The 12,858-nt window shown below is 52.1% G+C and overlaps 1 protein-coding gene across 1 annotated transcript; it reads right to left on the bottom strand.

The window, feature by feature from the left end:
* Positions 1-1,540: 1,540 nt before the first annotated feature.
* HSPB6 (heat shock protein family B (small) member 6) lies at positions 1,541-5,047 on the bottom strand. The gene is made up of 3 exons (XM_069947013.1): positions 4,749-5,047; positions 2,379-2,501; positions 1,541-2,192 (listed from the first exon to the last, which is right to left on the bottom strand). The coding sequence occupies exons 1-3, from the start codon at positions 5,031-5,033 to the stop codon at positions 2,019-2,021; spliced, it is 582 nt and encodes a 193-aa protein (XP_069803114.1). The 5' UTR covers positions 5,034-5,047; the 3' UTR covers positions 1,541-2,018.
* Between the last annotated feature and the right edge of the window lie 7,811 nt (positions 5,048-12,858).

Here is a 12,858-nt window from a genome sequence, read left to right as displayed (position 1 = left end):
GCGGTATTACAGCTCTTCCCATCACTCTATATTGAAGCTGTGATGCAATACCCAATCCTAACACCCAATCCCACTGCCTAAGGGTACTATTAGACGTGCTGATAGGGGCCCAATAATAAATGTAAACGAGTGCTTATTGGCGCTCATTTACAGGGCCTATTACACGGCCCGATAATCGTTTTAACAAGGGCTGAAGGGACATCGTTACCTATGTCCTTGCAGCCCTTGCTAAACTGGTATACATTACCTATCCCGGGTCCAGGGCTCCTCTTCTCCCCGGGTCCTGTGCGCTGCAGCTTCAGAGCAGCCTGTCTTAGCTGACAGGCCACTCAGCCAATCTCTGGCCGCAGCGGCCTGACATGTGATTGGCTGAGCGGCCGTCAGCTAAGACAGGCTGCTATGGAGCTGCAGCGCGCAGGACCCGGGGAGAAGAGGAGCAGGAGGAGCCCTGGACCATGGATGAGTAATGTATTCTTTTGCAAATCCTTAGCCGCGCACCACTATTGCATGTAGCGGTGTGTGGTCGGTGGCCGACAATTTATAGGTTTGAACTGATATCAACGATCAGCCGATGGCAACGATCATCACCTGCTCGTTGTGTTTATTTCACGGAATGATAATCGTCCGGATAGGGCCGATTATCGTTCCGTGTAATAGTACTCTAACACCAAATCCCACTGCCTAACTTCACCGCTCAATGCAAACACCCAATCCCACTACCTAACCCCACCGCTCAATCCTAACCCTAAATCTCACTGCCTGTACTCACCGCTCAATTCAAACACCCAATCCCACTTACTAACCCCACCGCTCAATACTAACCCCAAATCTCACTGCCTGTACTCACCGCTCAATTCAAACACCCAATCCCACTTACTAACCCCACCGCTCAATACTAACCCCAAATCTCACTGCCTGTACTCACCGCTCAATTCAAACACCCAATCCCACTTACTAACCCCACCGCTCAATCCTAACCCCAAATCCCACTGCCTAACCCCACTGCTCAATGCAAACACCAAATCCCACCGCTCAATCCTAACCCCAAATCCCACTGCCTAACCCCACTGCTCAATGCAAACACCAAATCCCACCGCTCAATCCTAACCCCAAATCCCACTGCCTAACCCCACCGCTCAATACTAACACCAAATCCCACTGCCTAACCCCACCGCTCAATACTAACACCAAATCCCACTGCCTAACCCCACCGCTCAATGCAAACACCCAATTCTAATGCCATATCCCATTTCATACGTGTGATGAGGTGTCTCCACCACCGGGGGTGCTCTCCTCCTCCTCATACGTGTGATGAAGTGTCTCCACCACCGGGGGTGCTCTCCTCCTCCTCCTCATACGTGTGATGAAGTGTCTCCACCACCGGGGGTGCTCTCCTCCTCCTCATACATGTGATGGGGTGTCTCTACCACTGGGGGTACCCTCCTCCTCCTCCTCATACACCTGATGAGGTGTCTCCACCACCGGGGCCGCTGCTCTGCAATAAAATGATGGAGGAATTCGCAACAAGAGAATAACTAACTTATTTTTATTAGCTATAACTTTATTAATCATGTGAGGTGGGAGAATACACCTTTACACACTGATCCGCTTTTAGGGCTGTGGACGCCTTGTTACCTCCGCAGGCGGCGGTCCTCGTTCATGATGTTCTGAATTTGGGGTGTATTGCTGGATCCAAGCAGCAGGGGTGCTCTGCAGACTTCCTGATAGTCACAAGGGGTGATGATGACATCATACAATAGGTGCCTGGTGACGTCATTAGGGGGGGATGTTCATAGCTGGCGGTAGAATAACACATTGTAAATACTAGTGGCTGTGCTGCACGGTCATCACCATAGAATCGCAACAGTCACCGCCACAGAACCGCCAGTCACTGCCATAGAATCACCACCACAACTGAAACCGCCAGTCACCGCGACAAATCTGCCAGCACACAGGGATGGGGCAGCCGGGATTCTATATCACACTGTATGAGACTGCTCCAGGGTGTCTGGCAGCGGTCACTTCCTGGCGATGGGCACGCTGCGCTCCTCGGCCTTGGTGCTGTCAGTGACTGGAGCCTGGATGGACAGCAGCCCCTCCGCGGACAGCGCAGACGTCAGGCCACCAGGGTTCACAGTCGGGGGCAGCTTGTAACGTCGGTGGAACTCGCGGGAAATAAAACCGTGTTCATCCTGTGACAGAAAAATGGCAGCCATTACTACTCAGCGCAGCTGATAAAGCGTTAGTGTGTCAGGATCCAGGACAGGAGGATTCCGCACAATGTAACAGACCCTCAGCTGTGCACAAATCTGCACCACTGATTGTGTCTGATGTGAGGGAGAGCACGGCTATGTGACAGATCCCGCAGCGCCCCCTACCTGCCGCTCCTCATGCTTGGCGTGAACCTCCACGTAGTCGCCGACAACCTTCACCGTCAGCTCCTCAGGTGCAAAATGCTTCACATCCAGGAGAACAGAGAACTGATCCTTATCCATCTTCACCTGAGGGGAGAGGAGAGTAGGGGTCATCATCTACACCTCCCCCCCCACCCTTATAACACCTCTACACATCCCCCCCCCCCCATAACACCGCTACATATCTCCCCCCATAACACCTCTACACACACCCCCCCCCCCATAACACCTCTACACACCCCCCCCCCCCATAACACCTCTACACATCCCCCCCCCCCATAACACCTCTACACATCCCCCCCCCATAACACCTCTACACATCTCCCCCCATAACACCTCTACACATCCCCCCATAACACCGCTACACATCCCCCCCATAACACCGCTACACATCCCCCCCCATAACACCTCTACATATCTCCCCCCATAACACCTCTGCACATCCATCCCCCCCCCCATAACCTCTACACACCCCCCCCCCCCATATCACATCTACACATCCCCCCCCATATCACATCTACACATCCCCCCATATCACATCTACACATCCCCCCCCCATAACACCTCTACACATCCCCCCCCCCATAACACCGCTACACATCCCCCCCCCATAACACCTCTACACATCCCCCCCCATATCACATCTACACATCCCCCCCCCATAACACCTCTACACCTCCCCCCCATAACACCTCTACACCTCCCCCCCCCATAACACCGCTACACATCCCCCCCATAACACCTCTACACACCCCCCCCCCATAACACCTCTACACCTCCCCCCCCATAACACCGCTACACATCCCCCCCCCCATAACACCTCTACACACCCCCCCCCCATAACACCTCTACACCTCCCCCCCCCATAACACAGCTACACATCCCCCCATAACACCTCTACACATCCCCCCCATAACACCTCTACACATCCCCCCCCATATCACATCTACACATCCCCCCCCCATAACACATCTACACATCCCCCCCATAACACCGCTACACATCCCCCCCGTATCACATCTACACATCCCCCCCGTATCACATCTACACATCCCCCCCATAACACATCTACACATCCCCCCCATAACACCGCTACACATCCCCCCCGTATCACATCTACACATCCCCCCCGTATCACCTCTACACATCCCCCCCATATCACATCTACACATCCCCCCATAACACCTCTACACATCCCCCCCCATATACATCTACACATCCCCCCCATATCACATCTACACATCCCCCCCCATATACATCTACACATCCCCCCCATATCACATCTACACATCCCCCCCATACACATCTACACATCCCCCCCTTTAACACCGCTACACATCCCCCCCATACACATCTACACATCCCCCCCTTTAACACCGCTACACATCCCCCCCCCATAACACCGCTACACATCCCCCCCCCATAACACCTCTACACATCCCCCCCCCCATAACACCTCTACACCTCCCCCCCCATAACACCGCTACACATCCCCCCCCCCATAACACCTCTACACATCCCCCCCATAACACCTCTACACCTCCCCCCCCCATAACACCGCTACACCCCCCCCCCCCATAACACCTCTACACACCCCCCCCCCCATAACACCTCTACACATCCCCCCCCCCATAACACCTCTACACACCCCCCCCCCCATATCACATCTACACACCCCCCCCCCATTTCACATCTACACATCCCCCCCCCATAACACCTCTACACATCCCCCCCCCCATATCACATCTACACATCCCCCCCCCCATATCACATCTACACATCCCCCCCCCATAACACCTCTACACATCCCCCCCCATATCACCTCTACACATCCCCCCCCCATATCACATCTACACATCCCCCCCCCATTTCACATCTACACATCCCCCCCCCATATATCACATCTACACATCCCCCCCCCCATATATCACATCTACACATCCCCCCCCCCATATATCACATCTACACATCCCCCCCCCCATATATCACATCTACACATCCCCCCCCCCATATATCACATCTACACATCCCCCCCCCCATATATCACATCTACACATCCCCCCCCCATATATCACATCTACACATCCCCCCCCCCATATATCACATCTACACATCCCCCCCCCATATATCACATCTACACATCCCCCCCCCCATATCACATCTACACATCCCCCCCCCATATATCACATCTACACATCCCCCCCCCCCATATCACATCTACACATCCCCCCCCCCCCATAACACCTCTACACATCCCCCCCCCCCATATATCACATCTACACATCCCCCCCCCCCCCCCCCCCATATATCACATCTACACCACAGGGTCATTACCTCGGAGAGGCCGCTCTCTGGTTGGGGGGTGCCGGGTGGTCGGGGGTAATAGGGGCTCAACATGGAGGTGATCAGCTCAGACTCCAGGATTCCTTCTCCAAACCTCTGTCCCAGGAGGCGGCTGGGGAGGAAGGGGGCCGCCATGACGGGGCGCCGCATCCAGGGGTGATGGATAGTGATGTCCATGACTGCTGTATACACTGAGAAGCCTGGAGTCAGTCCTATATATATATATACACCCCCACCACCCCCATACAGGGAAAGCTCTAGAACTGGCCAGAACATCACTGAGGATTCCAGGAGAGATGTGGAAAGTATCCAGGAGGGGCGAGACGTACCGAAATAACCACGGGTGACCCAGCAGTCATCACTAACAGTGAGCGCAGCTCTGGAGTATAATACATGGTATCCTAGTCCCCATAATGAAATATTATACATATTATTAATAAAGACACAACAACCAGATCTGCGGAAGAAATTTGGCCGCAATGTTTATTATTGTTTCTTTTATCCAATAATAACCATATGTTTATTTCAAACTCCATATAAATTTAAAAACATATCAAACCATTAACATAAAACATGTCCAGCCCTGTGTTGGGCGACTAACACACCCCATAATAAACATCGCCACAAGAATAAGTCCAAAGTAAATGGGGAGGGAGGGCGGGAGGGCAGCTCTTCTCTTCACCAACCGACTGCTGCACCTCGCTCCTGCTCCTTCTTTTATCCTGCTCATGCTGTACTCCTCGTGGGATCCAACGCCGGGTGCTTGCCCACGCCGATCCTCAGGTGCCACAAGGGACGTTGGCCACTACCATCAACATACTTAGGTGACAGGATACCATGTGTACGCCACCCCCCCCCCCCCCCCCCCCCTTTACTGATGCTCTGCTCCACGGCGCGGGTACTCACAGGATGTAACTCAGGATCAGTAATGTATGTACACAGTGACCCCACCAGCAGAATAGTGAGTGCAGCTCTGGAGTATAGTACAGGATGTAACTCAGGATCAGTAATGTATGTACACAGTGACCCCACCAGCAGAATAGTGAGTGCAGCTCTTAAGTATAATACAGGATGTAACCCAGGATCAGTAATGTATGTACACAGTGACCTCACCAGCAGAATAGTGAGTGCAGCTCTGGAGGGTGTGGTTACTGGGTGTGCCTGTGTTTGCTCCTGAGCTCCACACATCCAGACTTCCAGGAGGAGAGAGGCTGATTCACCACCTGCTTCCCCAGGAAGGTGGCAGCTTCCTGGGAGAGTCTTCAGCATGGATCCCCTGACCTCCACCTCCCGGTCAAGGCCGGCGGGGGGTGTAGAGTGTAAGCTACCGGCCAGCGCTCCGGCTGGAGGGGTAAGAAGATCTAGTAGGGTTCGCAGCAATGTGGACCCAGCCCTTCCAGCGACGGGTGGAAGCCGCAAGGCTCCAAGTATGCAAGGAAAGCCTGCAAGCAAGGTGAGCGGAAGAAGGGGTGCAGGTGCAGGTGCACGGAGGGGCTCCCAGGAGGGTCAGGTGGTGGAGCAGTGGGGTCTCAGGGGGCCCAGGGAGTCTGCAGCCACCTATGGCTCCAGGATAGCTGCAAAGCTCGCAGAGTATGAGCAGCTGGGAAAAGGCTGAAGGGTCTAAGAGAAGACCTGAGTTTTGCTAAGCACAGAGCCAGCTCAGCCCCAAAGAAACAGAAGCCTGGACTCACAGCTAAGGTGAAGACTGCAGCAGGAGGTGAGAGAGCTGGAGCTGCAGAGGATGGTTATTCTGGAGGGCAGCGATGTCTTCAGGGAGAAGCTCCTCAATGCGGACAGATTTGCCAGCATGAAATCCCTTAAAAGGGAGGAGGATGATGATGGAGGTGATAGTTCTGCAGCGAGTCTGGAGGACTTGGCTACAAAATCTCCCAGTGCACAAGGGGTGGATGAGTCCCAGCTGAGTCTACCTGCAGGACAAGTGGCCTTACCAACATCTTCAGGAGAAGGCTCTACAGAGGATGATGATGGTGATGATGATGACAATGACTCTGCTTGCACAAATAAAACAGATGGAATCGCCAGTGCACATGGAGAACTTAAACTTTGGAGATGACCTGGGGAAGGAGAGGTTAATTAAAAAGAAGAAAAAGGGGGGCGTGGCCAACTTCCGGCATGAGCGGACGCGTCTGAGCTGAGCTCCGTCTGAGACCTCCGCTATCCACCTCCATCCTGCCGAAATCCTGCATATTCTAATAATCCTACTCGGTACTCCATCCCCGGTACCTCACCGGCACGTCAGACCGCAAGTATGACTGCAAGTACCCGGTCCCGTCAGTCCACGCTGAAGGTTCAGCCGCCAGGCCAGCCAACATGGCGCCGAGACGCCGAGCTGATCCAGGCCCCGGGCCGAGAGGCCACTGAACCAACACTTGCACAAGTCTCTGCCCAGCTGCTGGAGGCCATACAGACTGCAACCACCTCACTTACCGGTAAAATCGAGGAGGTTAAGATTGATGTGGGCCTGCTGCGACACGATCTCCACACGCTGCGTGACCGAGTTAAGGACACCGAGGTACGCATCTCCCAGCTAGAAGATGATGCTGCACCTATACCTGCTAAGCTCACGGCGCTGGAGAGAGCGGCTTCGGGGTGGGCACAATGTGCAGATGACCTAGAGAATAGGCTGCGCCGCAACAACTTGTGCATACTAGGGCTGCCTGAGAGAGCAGAGGGAAATGACCCATGCACCTTCATGGAACATTGGCTTAGAGCAGTGATTTTCAACCTTTTTTGAGCCACGGCACACTTTTTATACTTAATAAATCCCGGGGCACACCACCAACCAAAATGGCACAAAATGACACTAAAACAGTACATATTATACATATAGTTAATAATATAGATTCTAAATGTATTTATACTCACTCAGTGTGAAACCTGGGCCGGTTTTCTTCTCCCCCCTGTGCTTCTCTCCTGTGCTTCTCTCCACCATACTTCTCCCCCCTGCTTCTCTCCTGTGCTTCTCTCCACCATACTTCTCTCCCCCCTGCTTCTCTCCACCAAACTTCTCTCCCCTGTTTCTCCCCCATCCCCATGTTTCTCTCCCCCATCCCCATGTTTCTCTACGCTGTTTCTCTCCCCCATCCCCATGTTTCTCTCCCCCCTGCTTCTCTCCCCCATCCCCATGTTTCTCTCCCCCCTGCTTCTCTCCCCCATCCCCATGTTTCTCTACGCTGTTTCTCTCCCCCATCCCCATGTTTCTCTCCCCCATCCCCATGTTTCTCTCCCCCCTGCTTCTCTCCACTGTTTCTCCCCCATCCCCAGGTTTCTCTCCCCCATTGTTTTCTCCTGTTTCACAGGGGCACCATAGTTTGGGGAACTTTCCCCACGGCACACCCGACCATGTGTCGCGGCACACTAGTGTGCCACGGCACACTGGTTGAAAATCACTGGCTTAGAGAACATCTGCCTACCGCTAATTTATCACCTGCATATGCCATTGAACGTGCCCATCGCGTTCCAGCTAAGCCTCCGGCCCCCGGGGCCCCACCTCGCCCATTCTTGGCGCGCCTCCTGAGCAGCCGTGATCGAGACGCCATCTTACGCGCTGCACGCCTGCATGGCAAGATAGAATACCAAAATTCAGTCGTACTGCTGTTTCCAGACTTCTCGGCATCACTTCAGAAAACCAGAGCTTCGTTCTCCTCGGTAAAGTCTAAACTACGGGACTTGAACCTGCCCTACTCCATGGCATACCCCGCAAGGCTCAGAGTTGTTCACCAGGAGAGAAAATACTTCTTCAACACTCCGGCGGAGGCAGAAGACTGGCTGCAGCACCGCGATAGACCGCCTCAGCAGAGACGCTAACATCACAGTGACTATGCCCAACTGCCAGCTACTCCCCCCCCCCCTCCGGGGGGTGAAGGGTGATTTGCCTCTGTCCCTTTGCCTATGTGTTACGGTATCTACTGGTCTGAATGGCTGTATTTGAATACACACAGACGAATGCAAGTGTTTATAACTTTATGTGCCATCCCAGTGTTATTTGCTTGCTTTTACAGTACCGGCTGGATACCTTATTTGCAACCGTTATATTAGTTACCATACTTAGATTGCATATGGTGGGAAGCGGAGGTGCCGAGAGCTCTCGGATCATCTTTGCTTTAGTCTGTGATTCTCACCTCTATCACAGACTCCCCCGTAAACCCTTGTGCCACGTGCACTTGTTCTGCACCTGCTAATAGTTTGTGTGTTCGTTTGTTAGTCTGTTCTGTTATCCAGTTTGTTCTTGTATTTATGTCTTTTCGTGTCTTCTCACTTAACGTAAGGGGACTAGGTTCCCCTCATAAACGATCCCTCACTTTTGCCTATATACGTAACCACAACCCCCAAGTCATATGTCTCCAGGAGACACATCTAACCCCCGCTACTACTGGATGTCTCTCTAAACCGTGGATCCAGTGGACAGCTCACTCTACTCATACCTCTCATTCTAGAGGTGTCTCTCTGCTGATTCATAAATCAGTTAGATGGGAGCCGGGCAGATTGGTTAAGGATCCTGACGGCAGGGCCCTGTTTGTTCAGGGCTGGTTGGAGACACAGCCAGTGGTAATACTTGCGCTTTACCTACCCCCCCCTGCTAATCTGCAACTCTTGCATGACGCCGCCCAATTTGCGGCAATGTTCCCTTAATCTCTGCTTCTGTGCATGGGGGACTTTAATATGCTGTGGGACGTCAACCGTGACAAGTTACACCTTCCCCCCCTCCCCCCCTATCCTCCCCCCCTCCTTCCTCATTCCAAGTGCTTACTGAAGAGCTTGGCTGGATAGACCTGTGGCGGAATAGACATCCCCACACAACTGAATTTACCTGTCATACACCTGGTAGGAATTCCTTGTCAAGAATAGACTATATGTTTGGAAACCCGGCCACCAATTCTGTACTGGTTTCCGTTTCTCATTTACCGAGAGGCATCTCGGATCATTCGCCATTGCTAGCAGAGTTTAACATCCTGCCACGCCTAGCAAACCGGGGCCCACGTAAAGTACATCCTTTCTGGCTGTCTCTCATGCAGGAAAATGATAGGATACCTGATCAGTTGCAGATGTTTCTGGCTGATAACAGACTTGATGACAATCACTCAGCGTACTGGGACTCCCTGAGGGCATACCTTAGGGGATGCCTGCAATCTTCCATTTCTTACATCAAGCGAGAGACAGCCAGACAGGAGGACGATCTGGCCTCCCTCTGCAAACGCAGAGAAGAGAGGTTTATGGCCCAACCCACTGACAATAATAGACTCGAGTGGCTGCAGGCTGGCCGAGCTTATATGTCACATCTTCATGATAAAACTAAACGGAGAATGTTCTTCCTTTCTCAAAAATACTTTGAGCTGGGTAACCAGTCGAGTAGCCTTCTTGCCCAACTGATCCATAGTAATAACGCCTCTCCAACAGTACTAAAAATTAGATCCGCCCGGGGTGAGCTTCTGTCCTCCAGCACTGATATACTGCAAAGATTTGTCTCCTTCTATTCTGATCTTTATACTTCTCATCTTGTTCCCCCTATAGAGGACGTTGTCCAGTTTCTTGCTAGTATTCCGCTACCTGAACTCACGGAGGAGACTAGGACGCAACTGGACGCTCCCATCACGTTGGAAGAATTGCGGGAGGCATTGGAGGCAGCGGCGAGGGGTAAGGCCTCAGGTCCGGACGCAATACCTGTAGAAGTGTATGCTCAATATGCTGACCACCTTCTGCCCACCCTCCTAAAAGTCCTGGAAGTATCTCTGGAGCAGGGCAAACTCCCAGAATCCTGTTATGATGCCAATATTGTGCTCATCTTGAAGCCGGACAAAGGGACTGGGCCTTGGCCTCGCTGGACGCGGCCAAGGCCTTTGACTCGGTCGAGTGGCCATTCTTATTGGAAGTGCTGCGGAGGTTCCGATTCGGTAGCACCTTTATTTCCTGGATCTCCATATTATATCACCACCCCAAGGCATCCATTGTACTGAATGGCCTGCTCTCCCCGTCCTTTTGGCTGGGGCGAGGTACGAGACAGGGGTGTCCCCTGTCTCCCCTACTATTCATACTTGCCATAGAACCCCTGGCAACCTTGCTCCGTAGAGACGGTGATCTCTCCGGAGTCCCACACTCCCTTGGCGAGGAGCGAGTCAGCCTTTATGCTGACGACCTCTTGCTCACAATATCAGATCCGGACAAATCTTTACCAAGAGCGATGTCTATTATAAATGACTATGGTCGCTATTCCGGCCTGACTATTAATTGGTCCAAATCCGCTATAATGTATTTTAGCCCTGATAGGGCAGCTCTGACAGGATCAACGGTGGCTGGGCTGAAGGTGGTGCACACATTTAAGTACCTGGGTATACACGTCTGTAAGACGTCCCTGGAAACCATGACCCTGAATGTGGATCCATTGTTGACACACTTCAGGGGTAAATTCCGGACCTGGGGTTCGCTGCCTCTCTCTGTTGCAGGGCGGATCAATCTAGTGAAAATGGTTACCCTCCCTAAATGTCTATATGTTCTTCAGCATGTGTTTGTTCCTTTACCCCAACTTTTCTTCAAATCTCTCAACTCTGCTATAATTTCCTTTATTTGGGGCTCCTCTCGCTCTAAACTCCAGCTGGCCAAGCTCCAAAGGCCGAAGGACTCGGCTAGTATGGCCCTGCCAGATATCTCATTGTATTACCTTGCAGGCCAGCTCAAGTACTTGGCCCAATGGACCCAAGTAGATCCTCCCACCTCCCCCGAAGTGATGCTCCTTGATTCCTGCCCTCTCCCCTCCCTATGGTCGCTTCTCACGGTTGACGTCCTCCCAAGAGCGTGTTATCTTCCTGTGCACAAGACAGCCCGGAAGGTATGGTCCCTTGCTAAGGCGACCCTGAATTATGTGGACATTCCGGCTGAGTCTAGACTTTGGCAAAATCCATTATTCACACATTTACATGACCTGCCCGATTGCCAGTTTTGGTCGAGGCTAGGAGTTAATGTCCTAGCAGATGTTTTTATAGATGACGCAAGTGTCTCCTTCGACTATCTGCGAGATAAGTATGATATTCCACACTCCCAGTTCTATCGCTTTCTACAACTCAGACATGCGTTAAATGCCCAGTTTGTTCCACCTAGAGCTTGCATATCCTCCTATCCACTCATAGGTATTATAAGATCTCAGGGCCCAGGAGGCCTGGTCTCCTCTCCATACAACCATCTTATCCGCTCCAAGGCCCATAACCACCCTCTCCCCTCTGTGGAGCTATGGAAGACATATATCCCCTCCCTCACTGAGGAGGACTGTGAGGAATTACTAGAATCTCACTTGCATGTTTCCCCTGCAGTGAACAATAAAATGACACAACTCTACTTCATACATCAATGTTACCTCACACCGGTTAGGCTATGCAGAATGGGTAGAATACCTGAACCTTCCTGTCCTAAATGTTCTCGCCTACCTGCAGATTTCTGGCACATGGTTTGGGCTTGTCCCCGCCTCTATGATTTCTGGAGGGGGGTGGTGGAACTGCTCTCGGAAGTGGTCCAGGTGCCGGTCCCGTTAGACCCTGCAATCTGTCTCTTCGGGCTTTTAGATGAGGAGACCTGGCCCCACCATACCCGTATTTGTGTTAGAGAATCACTTTTCATGGCCCGTAAGACTATAGCTCTACGGTGGATAGATAGACGACCTCCTAGGATTAAGACATGGATATCCCTGGTGAATAGAGTGGTGGAGTATGAAAGAGTGGTATTCGCTCATAGAAAATGCCCTAAGAAATTTGAAAAGGTTTGGGGATTGTGGAGTAATTCTCCGCTTACGGTAACCGCGGATCACGAAGTGAGGATGTAATCAGACTTTCATATGTTTGTTTTCTTTCTGTAACTGGTTATAGGTCCATGTTGGACCGTAAAGTTCGACTATTCCTTATGTTGCTGCATGTAATTTGATAATACACTGTTCCTGTACTATTTTATTTGCTGTTTGAGTGACACATCCATGTGACAACAGTGAATTCTTTTAATAAACCGAGTTTAAAAAAAAAAGAAGAAAAAGAGGAAGAAGCCAGCAGAGCAGGTGAACCTCGTGTATGTTCCCTGGGCGGCTGGAAAGTCGTCTCAGGGT

Source organism: Dendropsophus ebraccatus, chromosome 12 (assembly GCF_027789765.1).
Source record: "Dendropsophus ebraccatus isolate aDenEbr1 chromosome 12, aDenEbr1.pat, whole genome shotgun sequence".
Lineage (NCBI taxonomy): Eukaryota > Metazoa > Chordata > Amphibia > Anura > Hylidae > Dendropsophus > Dendropsophus ebraccatus.
This window is presented reverse-complemented; position numbering and strand designations above follow the sequence as displayed.